At 45.2% G+C, this 18,339-nt stretch overlaps 1 protein-coding gene across 23 annotated transcripts in view; it reads left to right on the forward strand.

The window, feature by feature from the left end:
- The window catches only part of LOC110501784 (microtubule-associated protein 2), a 176,245-nt gene extending 157,969 nt beyond the window's left edge, over positions 1-18,276 (forward strand). For 9 of the 23 annotated variants that reach the window (XM_036959139.1, XM_036959145.1, XM_036959151.1 and 6 more), the window contains 9 exons: positions 966-1,131; positions 1,758-1,814; positions 2,473-2,639; positions 2,869-3,015; positions 6,903-6,995; positions 11,061-11,153; positions 13,762-13,843; positions 14,722-14,834; positions 15,213-16,060. In XM_036959139.1, the coding sequence (XP_036815034.1) occupies positions 966-1,131; positions 1,758-1,814; positions 2,473-2,639; positions 2,869-3,015; positions 6,903-6,995; positions 11,061-11,153; positions 13,762-13,843; positions 14,722-14,834; positions 15,213-15,437 (1,143 nt within the window). In that variant the 3' untranslated portion in view covers positions 15,438-16,060. Of the gene's footprint in view, positions 1-965; positions 1,132-1,757; positions 1,815-2,472; positions 2,640-2,868; positions 3,016-6,902; positions 6,996-11,060; positions 11,154-13,761; positions 13,844-14,721; positions 14,835-15,212 lie in introns of all 23 variants that reach the window. The other 14 variants (XM_036959142.1, XM_036959154.1, XM_036959149.1 and 11 more) reach the window with 11 other exon arrangements.
- Positions 18,277-18,339: the final 63 nt, after the last annotated feature.

Below are 18,339 nucleotides of genomic sequence, written 5' to 3' on the forward strand. Positions count from 1 at the left end.
TCCAAGAGCACAGTGCTCTCCATCATTGGGAAATTGGAAACATACGTAACTACCCAGACTCGAACTGGCCGTCTGACCAAACTGAGCAACTGAGCAAGAAGGACCTTGGTCAGGGAGGTGACCACTCTGACAGAACTACAGAGTTCTTTGGCTGAGATGGTAGAACCTGCCAGAAGCACAAGTCTCTACAGCACTTCACCAATCTGGGCTTTACGGGAGAGTGGCTAGACAGAAGTCACTCCTGAGAAAAAGGCGCGCCTGGAGTTTGCAAAAAGGCACGCAAAAGATTCTGTGGTCTGATGAAACAGAAATTGAACTCTTTGGCCTGAATGCAAAGTGCTATGTCTGAGGAAAACCAGGCATAGCTCATCACCCGTCTAACACCATCCCTAGGGGCGAAGATTTATGTTCCAACAGGATAGTGACCCCAAATATACAGTCAAAGCAATGCTGGAATGGCTTCAGAACAAGAATGTGAAAGTCTTTGTGTGGCCCTGCCAAAGCCCAGACTTGAAAATCTTTGTAAAGACTTGAAGATTGCTGTTCACCGCCGCTCCCCATCTAACTTAGCAGAGCTAAGTGTAGAATGGGAAAATAAATCCCCAAATCCAGATGTATTAAGCTGAAACAGACCAAAGGTGCTTCTACAAAGTATTGACTCAGTTGTGTGAATACTTGTGTAAGTTAGATATACGTATCTGTACATTTGCAAAAGTATCTAAAAACATGTTTTCACTTGTCATTATTGGGTATTGTTTGTAAACAATTCAGGCTGTAACACAACAATGAATACTTTCTCAAGGCAGGGTATGAAGAAGAATATATAAAGCTAGGCACTCTGCTAACTTCTGTAACTACTATACTAAGCTAAATGTGTGTGTGTGCATTGCGTGCGTGCCTGCCTGCATGTGTGTGTGGGTGTGTGTGCCTGCCTGCCTGCCTGCTTGTGTGTGTGTGTCTGACAGGATGGCGGTTCGCAGAGCCCAAAAAGGTCGTCCCTGCCCCGGCCTGCTTCTGTCCCGCGGCCTGCCTCTATCCTCAGCCGGCGTATCCACCACCAACCACATGACCAGGAGGAGAGCTCCACCTCTATCACCAGCTCCGGCTCTACCGCACCCCGTAGACCCACGTGTAAGCCACTTCTCCTGAGCCCTCCTCCACAATCTCCTCACCCTGATACACTGGTATCTCTCTTTCTGCCTCTCTCTTTCTCTTTCTACTTCTCTCTTTCTCTTTTGATCTGGCTCTCACCTTTTTTTCCCTCTCTTGATTTTGCTCTTGACCTTTCTCTCGTCCTCGCCCTATTTCCCTTTCTCTTGTCCCATCTCCCTCCCTCTCGCCCTCTCTCTCGCCCTATCTCTCTCTCTCTCTCTCTCTCGCCCTCTCTGTCTCTCTCTCTCTCTCTCTCTCTCTCTCGCCCTCACTCTCTCTCTTTCGCCCTCTCGCCCTCTCTCTCTCTCTCTCTCTCTCTCTCTCGCTCTCTTTCTCGCCCTCTCTCTCTTTCGCCCTCTCGCCCCCCCCCCCCTCTCTCTCTCTCTCTCTCTCGCCCTCTCTCTCTCTTGCCCTCTCTCTCATCTTCTCTCTCTCACTCTCTCTCTCTCTCGCTCCCCATCTCTCTCTCTCTTTCGCTCTCTCTCTCCCTCGCCCTATCTCTCTCTGTCTCTCGCCCTATCTCTCTCGCTCTCTGTCTCTCGCCCTGTCTCTCTGTCTCTATCTTTCTCTCTGTTTAATCCTCTACCGCTCATCCTCTCCTCTAGCATTCAGTACAGAGGTCAGGGCGGAGCATAGGACAGGACGCGCCCCTAGTTGGACAGGTATAGAGTAACTCTCAATCTCATCCAGTTCCATCCAGTCTCATCCATGTCTAACTCGGTCCCTCTTCATCCCAACTGGTTTCACCTAGTCCTGCAGTGTCTCACCTAGTCCTGCAGTGTCCCAGCTATTCTCATCTTGTCTCACATGGTCTCACCCAGTCTCATCCAGTTCAACTCTGTGTGTTCAATATCACATCCTTAGTAAGAGATGACTAGTTGGAATGTCTCATCCTTGGTAGTTAACCACTGGGCACACACTGATTGAATCAATGTTGTTTCCACGTCATTTAAATGAAATTACATTGACCTAAAGTGGAATAGACATTGAATTGATGTCTGTGCCCAATGGTAGTAAGCCTATAGTTTGGGCTTCATTAACCTCTTTCATTCTATTTAGTACATTGTTTTATCGCATTTGTGTTTGTTTTGATCCACTCTTCATCTGACCAACTTCTATAGTTTGGTGCAGTAATGTAAGCCTGGTCCCAGATCTGTTTGTGCTGTCTTTCCAACTCATATGGATCTTAGACAACACAAAACCGCACAAATAAATCTGGGACCAGGATAGAGTAATGCTGAGAGATGCCCAACCTGATTGACCTTTGAGTAACCTCTCTATATGACCTCTGTAACCTTTATGTAACCTCCCCACACCCAGGCACACAGTCGATGCGTTCCCGTTCGCTGTGCACCACAACCCGCACCCCAGGGTCCACAGCCATCTCCCCGGGGACTCCTCCCAGCTATAGCTACTCCTGCCGCACACCTGGGACCCCTCTCACCCCTGGCACACCCCGTTCTCGAAGCCTGCTGCAGGAGAAGAAGGTATAGTCTACCTCTGAAATGGCACTCTAGGTAACCGGTTCAATAGAGCTGGGAAGGAAGCAATGGTGTTGTATGGATTTGTATTTGTATTTTATTTGAATTATTTAGCATTTATTTATTCAGGAGATCATACTGAGACATCTATTTTCCTAATGAGACCATAGTTTATCATGGAAGCTATTTATAATTTGGCAATTCAGGTCCTAATTAATTAATTCATTAATTCAAGGTGGCTCTGCTCCGCACCCCTCCCAAGTCACCTGCTACCACTCCCAAACAGCTCCGCATCCTTAACCAGCCCCTTCCCGACCTCAAGAACATCAAGTCCAAGATCGGCTCCACAGACAACATCAAGTACCAGCCCAAGGGGGGACAGGTTAGTGCCCCTCCTTTGGTTACCTGATGTATCAAACCTCCCTCCCTCTCTCTTTTCTTCCTTCTCCTTATTTAACCTCCCTTCATTTTCCCTCCTTATGATCTGTTTCTACCTCCCTTTCTACCTCAGTCTTGTATTGTATTTGACTGATGCTGTATCTGCTAGTTCCTTTTCCAGGGCTTCTTCCCAGCCTTTCAGACCTTGTTCCTCCCTCCTCTGTCCCTCTCTCTGTCTTTCGTGTTCCTCTTCATGTTCATAGCCTGTCGCTCCCTTGTTACTGTAGCTCCGTCCTCCCTCAGTCTGTCTGTCTGGTCTCTGTTTGCTGGGTCATGGTTTTAAAAGGAGGGGAATGAGAGGAATGTCCCATTTAGATGTAGCAGCTGAGCTTTTCAAATGGCTGAGACAGAAAAAGGATGAGTGCTTGGGGGTGTTTTCTCTGTCAGGTACCTCTGTAGCTCACCATCGATGCTAGAGAATGGTCTGGAACACCTCTACCTGTCTAGCCTCCCAGATGGGATGCGTTGCCTAGGCAACCAAAGGCTCATTTGCTACAGCCCCATGCTGAAACAAGGTAGTGTCTCTAGACAGATGGTTTGCTTCCAGCAATGTATCAATGCTCCAGCTAAAACGTCTGTACAAGTTCTGGCATCAGTTGGGATAGAGAGGACGAGTCAAAAATGGGAAGCACGTCACCAGTGATGTCACTGCCATAGCTATTATTGCATTAGCTAAATATGAGCACAATTCTTGCCCACGTTTTAAGCCCTGTTTACCCAAACTAGTGATTTGTTAGGAGAGTTGACTGTCTGAAGAGGACCCTCCCATAATACATTTTTAATTGAACCTTTATTTAATTAGGCAAGTCAGTTAAGAACAAATCGTTATTTACAATGACGGCCTCCACCGGGCCAATTGTGTGCCGCTCTATGGGACTGCCAATCATGGCCGGTTGTGATACCTGGATGTCTGTAGTGATGCCTCTAGCACTGAGATGCAGATGCATTTTTCCCTTTCGAAATGTCTGAGAGAATCCAACATCATTCCTGTGCAGTTGCCTATAGGCTTACGTCGCTTAAAAACAAGGAGCGTCCATGTTAGCGCAGAAACGGACTCAACCTCACGTGTCATTATTTTGAATGCACAGCCGTCCTGTCGTCTTTGCCTCCTCTCTCCTTATATCGGCTGTCAGATGTAAACCAAACATACTTTTACTTTGCTGCTTTTGGGTAAAGTTACATTTATTTATTTTTTACAGTTATGGCGGTTATTTTATTTGCCTGACTGTCTCCATCCATAACCGTCAGTTACATGATTATATAATTACCGTGGCAAGCTAGACTAAACCCCCGGGTGACTGGCTGGCTGAAAGTGTCTCTGACATGGGTTCCAACAGAAAGTGACAGCATAACCCTGTACTCAGTGACAGGAAGTGACAACGTAAACCCATAACCAGGGGTGACTGTCTGGGCATGGGGTTGCCACAGCTGCCAGGCTGTAAGTCTCCCAGCCACTCAATATTTGCACCTCAAATGACACCCTATTGCCTATATAGTGCACTACTTTTGACTAGAGCCTATGGGCCCATTTGGAATGCAGACTGTGCCTAAGTCTAACAGACTGATTCTAACAGACTTTGTTAAATATGAATCACCCCTTTGAGGAGATGGTGTTTGTTTTCTGGCTTTTTTGACTCGATGGCTCCGAAGCAGTCGGAAGGTATGATGAATCCTTTAGCAGTCTCAGTAGCACAACCCTAGACAGCAACTTAGAAATGGCTCTATGTGTCCGTAAGTGGTTCAATTGTCGGAGAAGCTGATGAATCATTTTGATAATGATAATGATGATAATTTTGAAGTTACTGGAATAGAGGGTAGAATGGGGAGATTTTCTATCTTAGTGTAATTTCTTGTTCTTAATGTTATGAATTGTGGTAGGCTATTTCATTTTAAGCGTTCACTGTCTAAAAATATTTGAGTTAATTTCATTTCTGGCTAGGATGGATGAGGATAAACCCTTGTTTTGTTGCCTGCGCTGGTGTTGGCTACTGTTTTTGTTAAAAAGTAATATTTTGTATATAAACTTGTTTGACTTGGATTCTTGTCCAGGTAACAGGAGGTCTGTATATACTTTACCAGACAACAGAACGCTTTGGTTATCTTTTAATTCACCTGATACCACCTCATGTTCTTACATTGTTGGGCTACCTTCAGCATTTGAAAGGGGCCTTGAAACCCTTTAAACGCCAACACTTGCTTCTTCCTGTCTGCTGACGTATCCTACATCTCAAATGTGTCACCTAGTCTGTTGTCTTTGAGTGGCCATTGTTACTCTTCTGAATTCCTCATATCATGTCTCTTCATCTTTAGTACTAAGTTCCAGTTTATAAGCCTTTCTCAGGGTTGTGTATCCTGCAGCCTTCCATCTTTATGCAGTCTGTTTTGGGGAAAGATATATTGTATATGAAGCTATTTCTTCATTCAACTGAAAGATACCTTTCATGTAGCTTCGGGTCTAATGACCAGCATAGACGACTCAGTGCTGCTGTCTAGGACAGCATCTCAAACGGCACCCTGTTTCCTATATAGTGCACTACTTTTGAACAGAGCCCCGTAGAGACTGGTCAAACATAATGTACTATAGAGAGTATAGGGTTTGCCATTTTGGATTTACTCCTACAGGCTGCTCTAGGGCCTTCAGTAGGCCCTGATACATATACACAGCCCTGTAGCATCGCAGAACCTATGCAGTACTTCCAACCAGCCAGTAGCAGTAACAGACCTACAGTAGTATCCCAGTCCTGTAGCATAGCAGAGCTCAGACAGTACTTCCAACCAGCCCAGTAGCAGACCACGTGTGCATCCCAAGTGGTATGCATTACTTTTTACCAGAGCTTATATAGGAAATAGGTTGCTATTTGGGACACAGACCAGTCAGACCTACAGTATCCCATCCCTGAAGCATAGCAGAACCCATGACAGTACTTCCAACCAGCCCAGTAGCAGTAGCAAAACCTATACAGTATCCCATCTACAGCACAGTGACTCCCTATCTAGTTAGAACAATAATTTGTCTGCTTTTCTATCAGCAACACAGAGGCAGGGGCCAAATGGCCACCACAACAGAGCCCAAACGCAGCCCGTCGTGGATCTGGAGATTGCTCCTTCGCCTGGTCTCTCTCTCCTTATATCTGTCTGCTGCACACAGTGTGACGTGGGCCCCCATGCCAGCCAAAGACCAACTGGTATACAGTACCTTCATCTACCAAGATCCCTCTTATTCACACACACACACACGTGCACGCACGCAGACGCAGACGCACACGCACAGTCAAACACACAGTCAAACACACACGCACATAGTCAAACACAAGAAACAAACACAAACTCCCCGCTGGGCACACGCTGGTTGAATCAATGTTGTTTCTACGTCATTTCAATTAAATTACGTTAAACCAACGTGGAATAGACTTTGAATTGACTTATGTGCCCAGTGGGACATGTCAAATCTTGCCAGGAAATGAAGTCCCCCTTTGACCCGAAGTTCATTTCACAGTACTCTGGTTTCTGATTTATCAAAGGTCACTCACTGTCTGATGCTCTGTTCTACCAGCCCTATATGTAATGGTAGAACGGGTCATGAACTCCACCTACCTGCTGTGTTCTGTATCTACTGACATACTGTATCATCACTATTAAGACATGTAGCCTTCATCTGAATCTCCATCCAGCTCTCCTCTGATCATCATCAACAGTTGTCCTGCCTTCATGCATAGCTATCTGTCTGTCCTCTTAATGCTGTGCCTATACGTCCCTTCCATAACACATAAACCTAGCATCCATCCTCATCCTCATTTAAATAGCCACATTATATCTCTGTATTTCCTCTAGATTCAGATTTTAAACAAGAAGCTGGACTTCAGTCACGTACAGTCAAAATGCGGATCCAAGGATAACATGAAGCATTCTCCTCGTGGAGGCCATGTATGTACCTCTACCTACCGTTCTGTTCCCTCTCTCCCTTCTCCTCTCTCTGGCCTAGTAGGCTACACACTCATGTTGAACAACTGATGTACTTATGGAGATACCACTAGGCAGGGTTTCAACATTCTGATAACCTTCCCAAAATGCCCTGTTTTTCCTTGGAATTTGGGGCTAAGTTACCAGAATGTTGCACCCCTAACACCAACTGTTGTGCAAACATTGTTGTGCGGACAAACTCACAAAAAATGTGTCTGTTGTACGGCCTGAGTGTGTACTAGACCTCTCCCTCTATTGGGAGATGAGTGGACTGTGACCCTGTCAAGCACATGTCCGTACAGGGGCCACCCTTACCCTCAGCCAGGGTTCCAATTACAGGGGGGGACTGGGCACCCCTATAATAAATCAGGGTCCCCCCCCATAAGAATTGAAATATCAAGAACATTTAAATATCAAGTCATTGTATTATTCAAACCCTGCTTCCACCCCTGTCCCTATCCTTCCCTCCAACCCCAGTCCCCAGTCCTACTTCAGCCTGTCTGCCAACATGCACAATCTGCTCCCTATCTTTCCATTACAATGCAGCTAGCTCTGAGATGTGCCAACTCCCACCTCGGTATGATGACAGAACTCTCCAATTAGCCTATAAGTGAAGATATATCCTTGTCTCTCCCTTGAAGAGCGAACTGTAGGCTCAGTTCCATTCATCTTGGAACCCAGAACCACATCTAGCTAGCTACTGTAATGGGAGTACAGTTCCATTCATCTTGGAACCCAGAACCACATCTAGCTAGCTACTGTAATGGGAGTACAGTTCCATTGATATGTGCACAAAACCAAAAACACTTCAATCACAGACTCCCTTTCCTGAGCACTTTGCCTCCTGTATGGTTCAGTATCTTATCTGAACAGCCTGATGATCAAAGCTGAAGTCTCCTCTCCTTGTTCGTCATTCAGTTGTAATATATACCCACTCTAATGATGGAAGTATATATATTCACATGCAACAAAACAATGATGGTGTTGATGCAGTTTATCAACAACACATGTGCATCTACTGTATGTATCTTCCATTCAGAGTTCACATACTCAAACAATCATTTGTACCTCTCTGTACCTGTTATGACATGGAACACAACATGGACGTTTCAAACATGTTCAATCGAGATGCATTAAAGCAACTATTCTCCACAGTAGTGGCCTTAAAATGTCAGAGGCTTATAGAGAATATGCATATGTATAAGTATGTGTGTTATAAGCATACTGTACATGGTGTGTAGAGAAGTACAACATGAGGGGATTTATCAAAATGTTTGTGTTGTTGTGAGAGTAATGCAGTGGGAAGAAGAATGTTTTCTACTTGTTGTTTTTCTGTGAAGCTCCAGCAGTGACCTCCAACCAGATGACCTCTTCCTTATCTCTCTCTTCTTGCTCTGTTTTTTCTCTCATTCTTTCGTTCTTTCTCACCACTTAAAACCACTCCAATCCACTGCTCACAGGTTATCTTTCTCTCTGTGCTATCTGCTGGCCTGTGGCTTTCCTTTAGATTTTCTTCCCCACTTCCTGCATGTCTAGCGATATAAATGTATTAAGATGTTTTATACTTTGCAGCGCGACCAATCCTGCTATTTTATGTTTGTGTCTCAATCTAACTTACTTTGTCTCCTTGCAGCTACAGCAGGCCCTGGCCCAATCACTGTGACTGTTTTAGAAAGAAATCCTGTCCCTTAGCCATTCTAGTTTACATCCCATATTCACAGTCTATGGATGCATCCCGAATGGCACCCTATTCCCCTAAATAGTACACTACTTTTGACCAGGACCCATAGGGCTCTGGTCAAAAGTAGTGTACTATATAGGGAATAGGGTGCCATTTGGGATGCACAGAAGATACAATCTCTGGAAAAGACTGCCTGAGTAGTCCTGGCAGATTCAGCACCCTATCTCCCCGTTGACAGGCATGCAGTACATACAGCATGTCAGGGGATGTTACATTAGATTCACTAGATCCATCCCCATTCAAGTCAATTGCTGTGCTCCGAGGGGCTTTCCCTGTTCTAGTCATTGTAAACTTAGCAAAAAAATAAATGTCCTCTCACTGTCAACTGCGTTTATCTTCAGCAAACTTAACATGTGTAAATATTTGTATGAACATGACAAGATTCAACAACTGAGACATAAACTGAACAAGTTCCACAGACATGTGACTAACAGAAATGAAATAATGTGTCCCTGAACAAAGGGGGGGTCAAAATCAAAAGTAACAGTCAGTATCTGGTGTGGCCACCAGCTGCATTAAGTACTGCAGTGCGTCTCCTCGTGGACTGCACCAGATTTGCCAGTTCTTGCTGTGAGATGTTACCCCACTCTTCCACTAAGGCACCTGCAAGTTCCCAGACATTTCTGGGGGGAATGGCCCTAGCCCTCACCCTCTGATCCAACAGGTCCCAGACGTGCTCAATGGAATTTAGTTCCGGGCTCTTCGCGGGCCATGGCAGAACACTGACATTCCTGTCTTGCAGGAAATCACACACAGAATGAGCAGTATGGCTGGTGACATTGTCATGCTGTAGGGTCATGTCAGGATGAGCCTGCAGGAAGGGTACCACATAGGGAAGGAGGATGTCTTTCCTGTAACGCACAGCGTTGAGATTGCCTGCAATGACAACGAGCTCAGGCCGATGAGGCTGTGACACACCGCCCCAGGCAATGACTGACCCTCCACCTCCAAATGATCACGCTCCACAGTACAGTCCTCGGTGTAATGCTCATTCCAAATTGACAATTATCGGTAATCCGACCATCACCCCTGGTCAGACAAAACCGCAACTCATCAGTGAAGATGTGGCAGGTAGCCTAGTGGTTAGAGCGTTGGACTAGTAAGTGAAAGGTTGCAAGATCGAATCCCTTAGCTTACAAGGTAAAAATCTGTCGGTTGGCTCCTGAGGCACTTAACCCACTGTTCCTACGCCGTTCTTAGCTCACTTGCCTAGTTAAATAAAGGTAAAAAATAGCACTTTTTGCCACGCCTGTCTGGTCCAGTGACGGTGGGATGTGCCCATAGGCGACGTTGTTTCCGGTGATTTCTGTTGAGGACCTGCCTTACAACAGGCCTACAAGCCCTCAGTCGAGCCTCTCTCAGCCTATTGTCGGATAGTCTGAGCACTGATGGAGGGATTGTGTGTTCCTGGTGTAACTCGGGCAGTTGTTGTTGCCATCCTGTAGCTGTCCCACAGGTGTGATGCTCGGATGTACCGATCCTGTGCAGGTGTTGTAACACGTGTTCTGCCACTGCGAGGACAATCAGCTGTCCGTCCTGTCCCCCTGTAGCGCTGTCTTAGGCGTCTCACAGTACAGACATTGCAATTTATTGCCCTGGCCACATCTGCAGTCCTCATGCCTCCTTGCACGCAAATGAGTAGGGACCCTGGGCATCTTTCTTTTGGTGTTTTTCAGGGTCAGTAGAAAGGCCTCTTTAGTGTCCTAAGTTTTAATAAATGTGACCTTAATTGCCTGCCGTCTGTAAGCTGTTAGTGTCTTAACGACCGTTCCACAGGTGCATATTCATTCATTGTTTATGGTTCATTGAACAAGCATGGGAAACAGTGTTTAAACCCTTTGCAATGAAGATATGTGAAGTTATTTGGATTTTTACGAATTATCTTTGAACGACACGGTCCTGAAAAGGGACGTTTCTTTTTTTGCTGAGTTTTTATCTATGTTTATCCTAACTCTTGAGGATCACAACTAGCTTGCTCCGCTGTAGACACAAGGCAAGAAGGTCACCGTGTCATCTCAATTGCATACACAACACGTCCTTTCTCCTCTTGTCCTTCTCAAAACCCATTGGAGGAGAAATTAAACTGACATTTTCTTTGACGAGCTCTGGTACTAATGTTATGCCCTGATGTGTTGAGAGGTCAGAGGTTAGAGGTCAGGGAAGCTGTTTGTCGAGTCATCTGGATGAAGCTCTGTGTCACAAACCCAATCCCTCTCCCGCACTCACCTTCACTTCTATAAATATAAACATGATGTAAACGTTATATAAACTATCTCCGACTCCTACAGGTGCTTATTCCCAGTGTTAAACTGGACTTTAGCCATGTTCAGTCTAGGTGTGGCTCCCTGGACAAAAGACAGTATGCTGCGGGAGGGGGAAATGTGAGTCTTTTATCCCTAATACACTTGACGTCTCTTCTCCATACCTCTCTCTCTCTCTCTCACACGCACTCCTCTCTTTCTTTTTTGGTATGGTACCCCTTTCTCTCACACGCATTCTTCCTCCTCCACCTCTTCTTCGTCCTTCTTTTCTCTGTCTTTTTCTGTCTCTCTCTCTCTCTCTCACATACACAGGCCTCCTCTTTCTTTCTTTCTTTCTTTCTTTCTTTCTTTCTTTCTTTCTTTCTTTCTCTGTCTCTCTCTCTCTTTCTCTCTCTCTCACACACACTCACTCACTCACTCACTCACTCACTCACTCACCAGTCAGAGTTCTAGGGAGATGCAGAACTGGGGACTACATGGTTCCTATCCCAGTCCAAGGCTATGTATTGTACAACGTCTCAAATTACACCCTATTCCTTATTTGGTGCACTACTTTTTACCAAGGCCCATAGGGAATAGGGTGACAGTAAAAGCAATGGAGTTGGAAAGAGCACAAACAGATCTGGGACCATCTCCTTTACGGGTGTGCTTTCTGTTTCTTGGAGGGGAAGGGGTTGAACTTGAACATTGGCTATCTCTCTCACCTCCCTCTCTCTCAAACCCCACTTGTGAAGAGTAAATGATAGATGGATAGATTAGTCACTGACACAAACCACAGCTCTGTCTTTCTCAACATGTTCACTAGCATTCTGCATGGTTGGGGAGGGTATAGTTTCTATCAGATACTGTTGCAACAAGCATATGCAGTGCCTTCACAAAGTATTCACTCCCCTTGACTTTTTCTATTTAATTGTGTTACAGCCTGAATTTAAAATTGATTCAATTGAAATGTTGTGTCTCTGGCATACACACAATATCCCATAATGTCAAAGTGGAATTATATTTTTATATATATTTTTCTCAAATTAAAAATAAGATGCTGAAATGTCTTGAGTCAATAAGTATTTAACCCCTTTGTTATGGCTACCCTAAATAAGTTCAGGAGTATGGACTCACTCTGTGTGCAATAACAGTGTTTAACATGATTTTTGAATGACTACATCATATCTGTACCCCACACATACAATTATCTGTACGGTCCCTCAGTCGAGCAGAGAATTTCAAACACAGATTCAATCACAAAGACCAGGGAGGTTTTCCAATGCCTCGCAAAGAAAACAGTTACAGAGTTTAATGACTGTGAAAGGAGAACTGAGGATGGATCAACAACATTGTAGTTACTCCACAATACTAACCTAATTGACAGAGTGAAAGAAGGAAGCCTGTACAGAATAAAATGTACCTAAACATGCATCCTGTTTGCAATAAGGTACTAAAATAAAACTGCAAAGAATGTGGAAAAGAAATTAACTGTATGTCCTGAATACAAAACATTATGTTTGGGCAAATCCAGCACATCATTGAGTACCACTCTTCATTTCTTTCATATTTATGGGTATGTTTGTCATCAGCAAGGACTATCAAGTTTTTTAGTATAAAAAAACACGGAATGGAGCTAAGCACAGGCAAAGTCCTAGAGGAAAACCTGGTTCAGTCTGCTTTCCACCAGACACTGGGAGATTAATTCACCTTTCAGCAGGACAATAACCTAAAACACAAGGCCAAATGTACGCTGGAGTTGCTTACCAAGAAGTCAGTGAATGTTCCTGAGTGGCCGAGTTACAGTTTTGACTTAAATCTACTTGACAATCTATGGCAAGACTTGAAAATGGCTGTCTAACAATGATCAACAACCAACTTGACAGAGTTTGAAGAATTTATTTGAAAGAATAATGTGCAAATATTGTGCAATCCAGGTGTGCAAAGCTCTTAGAGACCTAGAAAGACAGATGCCAAAGGTGATTCTAACATGTATTGACAGGGGGTTGAATACTTATACAATCAAGATATAGTTGGTTTATTTTTCATAATAAATCACTCACTAATTCACTCTCTCACTATACTTTATTCCATCCGTCTTTCTCTCTTTCTCGCAAATTCTGAATGTGTATTTTTATTGGCTAATATTCCCTGGCTAATATTCTGAATGTGTGTTTTTATTGGCTAATAATCTCTGGCTATTCTGAATGTGTATTTTTATTGGCTAATATTCTATGGCTAACATTCTGAATGTGTGATTTTTATTGGCTAATACGTTATGGCTAACATTCTGAATGTGTGATTTTTATTGGCCAATATGTTATGGCTAACATTTTGAATGTGTGATTTTATTGTCTTTTCAGACTTTCATAACTGAACCACAGGGTTCTCGTTAGGCATAATAACAGCAGATGTTGTACTTGATATTAGAAGTAGATTTTGCTAGGATTGTGGAGAGCAGCACACCATGATTCTGAGGTAATGACTCTCAAAACCCTGTTTTTCTTCTTTTTATTTGGAGGTCAAGCCAAACGTGTTTTTTCTCTCTCTATCCATAGCATACTCCTCTAAATCACTGTTACTTTGCTAGTCGACTGAATAGGTCCAGGCCAGCCGTAGCCAAATGGCTTTTGGTTCAGTCCTTTACGTCAGAGACAGGAGATGGTGGTTCTCAGCCTCTTGATCCTCCTTGGTTGGACAATGGGTTAATGGGTAGAAATGAACAAACTAACACAGATCATACCCACAGGTGCAGATTCAGACCAAGAAGATTGACCTGAGTCACGTGACCTCCAAGTGTGGATCGCTGGACAACATCCGCCACCGGCCAGGTAACCTACCCGCTCTACCTGTAGACTGTGTGTACGGGGGTGCCTTGGCAAACTGATTCCAGCTGCAGCTATGTCTCTTTACACTACAAAAATATGTGTGGTCGAGGGCAAGACGTCTCTTCGACAACGGTTTCAAACTAGTTGTGTGTTAAAAAGGCTCAAAATTGATCTCAATCATAATCTGCCTGGGTTACCCCACTCTGACAGTTGAGAGATATGTGAGCTCACAGTGTATCCACAACACACTAGGACCATGATCATGGTGGGCTTGTATAGGAAGTAGACCTTTACCTTACTGTAGATAAAGGAAAGTGTGAGAGAGCATCATCGTGTGTGTTCCAAATGCCACCCTATTCCCTTGTATAATGCACTACTTTTTACCAGATACCTATGGGTATGGGCTCTAGTCAAAATGTGTGCACCATAGGGAAGGTGTTATTTGGGATTCTTCCACACAGTAAGAGGATCTAATGTGTGATGCGGAAAAATCCCCCCTGCTCTGAGACAGTGGTGCGCCATCTCGTGGTCATACTGATTATCAGCTTCTGTCCAATAATTATTCACACTGCGACACTCACCCTGCATCCTAGAGGTAACAATCAATTTTCGAAGCAACTTTTACATTACATATTAAACTACAGATATATCTGCAGGCTATGGACCCCAGGAAGACTAACTGTTGTCATGGCAACAGCTAATGGGGCTCCCGATAAGGAATAAGGGTGTGCCTAGTCTGTTATATAATCAGTTTGACTAATTATTGATAACAAGTTATAATGATGTATTGGAACAAATGAATGGGAGGATAATACATTCCTGTCTTGAAGTCTCTTCTACTTCCTCTCCTCGCTCTCTACCCTCTCCCTCCACTCCACTAGGGGGAGGTAACGTGCGCATAGAGAGTGTGAAGCTGGACTTTAAAGACAAGGCCCAGCCCAAGGTGGGTTCCCTGGATAATGCACACCACACCCCTGGTGGAGGCCACATTATGGTAAGTCCCATCATACTGTAAACTCATCACAACGAAGATTGCTTGCATCCCAAATGACCGCCTATTCCCTTTAAATGGCCCCATGTGCCCTGGTCAAAAGTAGTGGTCGATAAAGGGAATAAGATGCCATTTGGGACGCAGCCCTGATCAGTTGGACATCAGTCTCAGACAGTCTCCTCCAAGGTTAGCACCCCTCCAACCATCCATCTGACGTTTGTGTGTGTATGTATCACCCACCTGTGTGTATCTTCCACCTGTGTGTGTATGTATCACCCACCTGTGTGTGTGTGTGTCCTCCAAATGTGTGTGTATGTATTACCCACCTGTGTGTGTGTGTGTGTACCCCTCGCCTATCTCACCCACCCTAACTCCCTATAGATCGAAAGCCACAAGCTGTTGTTCCGTGATATGGCCAAGGCCCGGGTGGACCACGGGGCGGAGATCATTGTGACCCAGTCTCCGGAAATGGGCATGTCAGGGACGGTGTCCCCCCACCGCGACAGCCACCTGTCCTCCTCTGGCAGCATCAACTTGCTGGAGTCTCCACAGCTAGCCACTCTAGCTGAAGACGTCACCGCCGCCCTGGCCAAGCAGGGCTTGTGAGCGCCTTGACCCCCCAGCCCAGGCACCAGATCTCTTGACCTTCAGTCCACCCCAGCTCCGGACACCTTCCCCCTGCTTCCAGCCCCTCAACTTGCCTCAAGTTCAACCTGACCCCAAGCCTTGGACTCCCTCACTTGCTTCTAGTCCAGCTCAAGTTCCCTAATCATGCCTCCACCCAGCCTCCAATCTCCCTCCAGTCCACCCCCAGCCTCGGGTACCAAACAGCCCACACAAATCTCTGCCTCAACCCTGCCTCAACCCCACCCTGCCTCAACCCCACTCTGCCCCCCGGAAACCTTCTCTGTGCCTCCATCCAGCCTCTATCCTTCCCTGCTACCTGCCATGCGGTCCATCTCAAACACCCTCACCCCACCATGCCTTCCATCCATCCCAGGCCATGGACACCCTCACCCCACCATGCCTCCCATCCATCCCAGGCCATGGACACCCTGACCCCACCCTGCCTTCTGTCTATTCCAGGCCCTGAACACCCTGAACCCACCCTGCCTTCCGTCCATTCCAGGCCCTGAACACCCTGAACCCATCCTGCCTTCCGTCCATTCCAGGCCCTGGACACCCTGAACCCACCCTGCCGCCCGTCCATTCCAGGCCCTGGACACCCTGAACCAACCCTGCCTCCAGTCCATTACAGGCCCTGAACACCCTGAACCCACCCTGCCTTCCGTCCATTCCAGGCCCTGAACACCCTGAACCCACCCTGCCTTCCGTCCATTCCAGGCCCTGAACACCCTGAACCCACCCTGCCGTCCGTCCATTCCAGGCCCTGGACACCCTGAACCCACCCTGCCGTCCGTCCATTCCAGGCCCTGGACACCCTGAACCAACCCTGCCTCCAGTCCATTACAGGCCCTGAACACCCTGAACCCACCCTGCCTTCCATCCATTACAGGCCCTGAACATCGTGAACCCAACCTGTCTCCTGTCCATCCCAGGCCCTGGACACCCTCTTCCCATCTTGCCTTCAGTTCAACCACCCAGGCTCCCTCAGCCTGTCCCAGGCCTCCTGTCAACCCCAGCCCAGATGCCCAGACACCCCCCCATCCTGCAGCAGCTTCATACTCACCGCCTGATGGAGCTGCCTACCCCACCCTATGTCAACAAGACAAATTAAGAAAAAACAACAACCCTTATGGAACTAGAGACTATTTAGAAAGTACTTTTGGTCAATTGTTTGTTGATATTTCCATTCCAAGTACTTGTACTTTTTTTCTCCATCTTTTATCTGGTGTATTTTTTTTTATGCTGCGTATAGATAGACAGATAGTGTCCAAGCACTGACTCAAGATCAGCTGTAGCTCTTTGCACAACATAATCTGGGTATGGGCCAGGTATAGGGTGGGCTGGTCTCTGTTCAGTTCTTAGGAGCAGCCTTTTCTTACACTAAGTAGGAAGTCACGTGGCCATGCCCATACAGTACTCTACCCATGCCAATGCCGCCAGCACGTCTTGTTTTGATCAGTAAAGTGCATGGACGCCAGACTCAACATTCACCATACATCAAGCATCTTTGCAGCTAGTCCCAGATACAATATATAATAAATATATAAACAGTATATTGAAAATATGTATAAATATACCAGCTCTTTGTCTTCAACAACATCTCTTCGAAAAACCATTTTAAAAAGTGATTAGTCCTATAAGTATCTTATACCTGAAAAATTGCATTATTTCAATAACTAGATAATGGTATGATGAGCATGTATTGATTCTAGTTACAAAAAGAGGCTATTTTCTAGTTCAAATAAAAGGATTTTAGTAAGTTATTTCCTTAATCGTTGGATAGAAAAATTAACACTTCATTTTTTTGTAGATATTAGTCGACTAGTATGTTATGCTTGTTGAAGTTGACTTCAGACAACTGTGCTGGTATTGCTAAGGAGTACATCTTCCAGGCCTGCAACAGAGTACTAACGGCCCTGCAAATGACTAGAGCCCTGTCCTGGTGGCGTACAGTAGTTGTACATCAAGCTGCCTCCCATTACAGAAACAGGAGATAAGCTCCTGCCCCTATGGGCTGTTCTGGCTCGGACCAGGCTTACTTTAATTACAGAGAACTAACCAATGCTACTCTCTTTGGGAGCTGTTCTACTAAAAGGCTGCTTAAACAGTCCTAGTTTAGTTTAAGAGGATGCTGCTTTGATTCTCATCTCAAATATCTCAGTTCAAAAGAAACGATGATATAGCTAGGAGCTCACAGAAGCTGTGATCACAATCCATTCACCATGCTAGCAATAGGCATTGGATGGCTGTAAGATATTTTAGTCCATAGTGTTCGATGAACTCCCCAAGGCTCTCAGAGCAGGCTGAGATTGAACTCACGAGGGCTTGCAGTTGTCTGAACCATATTGTAGATGAAGCTATTATTTAAAGATGACATTTACAAAGCAGCTGTGGAACTCTGGACCCTGTGTCCCTACAGTTCACTTCTGGATGCTAGGTTTGTTTTGTGTAAAACATTTAGGGGGGGAAAAGAAAGGGGGAAAATAAATAAAAACTACATTTCATAAAAACAATCTTTAAAAAAAGGAAACTCAACAAGTCATGTTGCATCTGTTTGATGAAGTGTTCCTCTATATTTTTTCTGTCGCTATTTTGTGGTATTTATTCCTCCTTCTTTTAGTATTAATGTTTGCTTCTGTGTTGTTTCTGCACCCCCCTTATCCCCTACCCCCTAATCCCTGATCCCCTAACCTCGACCCCAACCTACAGCAACTGTAAATGTAATTAAAAGTAGATGTACGCAGTTTTTCTCCTGTTGATATGATACTGATAACAAAATGCTCTTAACAATTAAAGACAATAAAAACACTGAAAAACACTCTCGTCGTGAGTATTTCCAAACTTTTTGGAGATTATGGTTACCACCTATAATGTTGTGTGG

This window comes from Oncorhynchus mykiss, chromosome 22 (genome assembly GCF_013265735.2).
Source record: "Oncorhynchus mykiss isolate Arlee chromosome 22, USDA_OmykA_1.1, whole genome shotgun sequence".
NCBI lineage: Eukaryota > Metazoa > Chordata > Actinopteri > Salmoniformes > Salmonidae > Oncorhynchus > Oncorhynchus mykiss.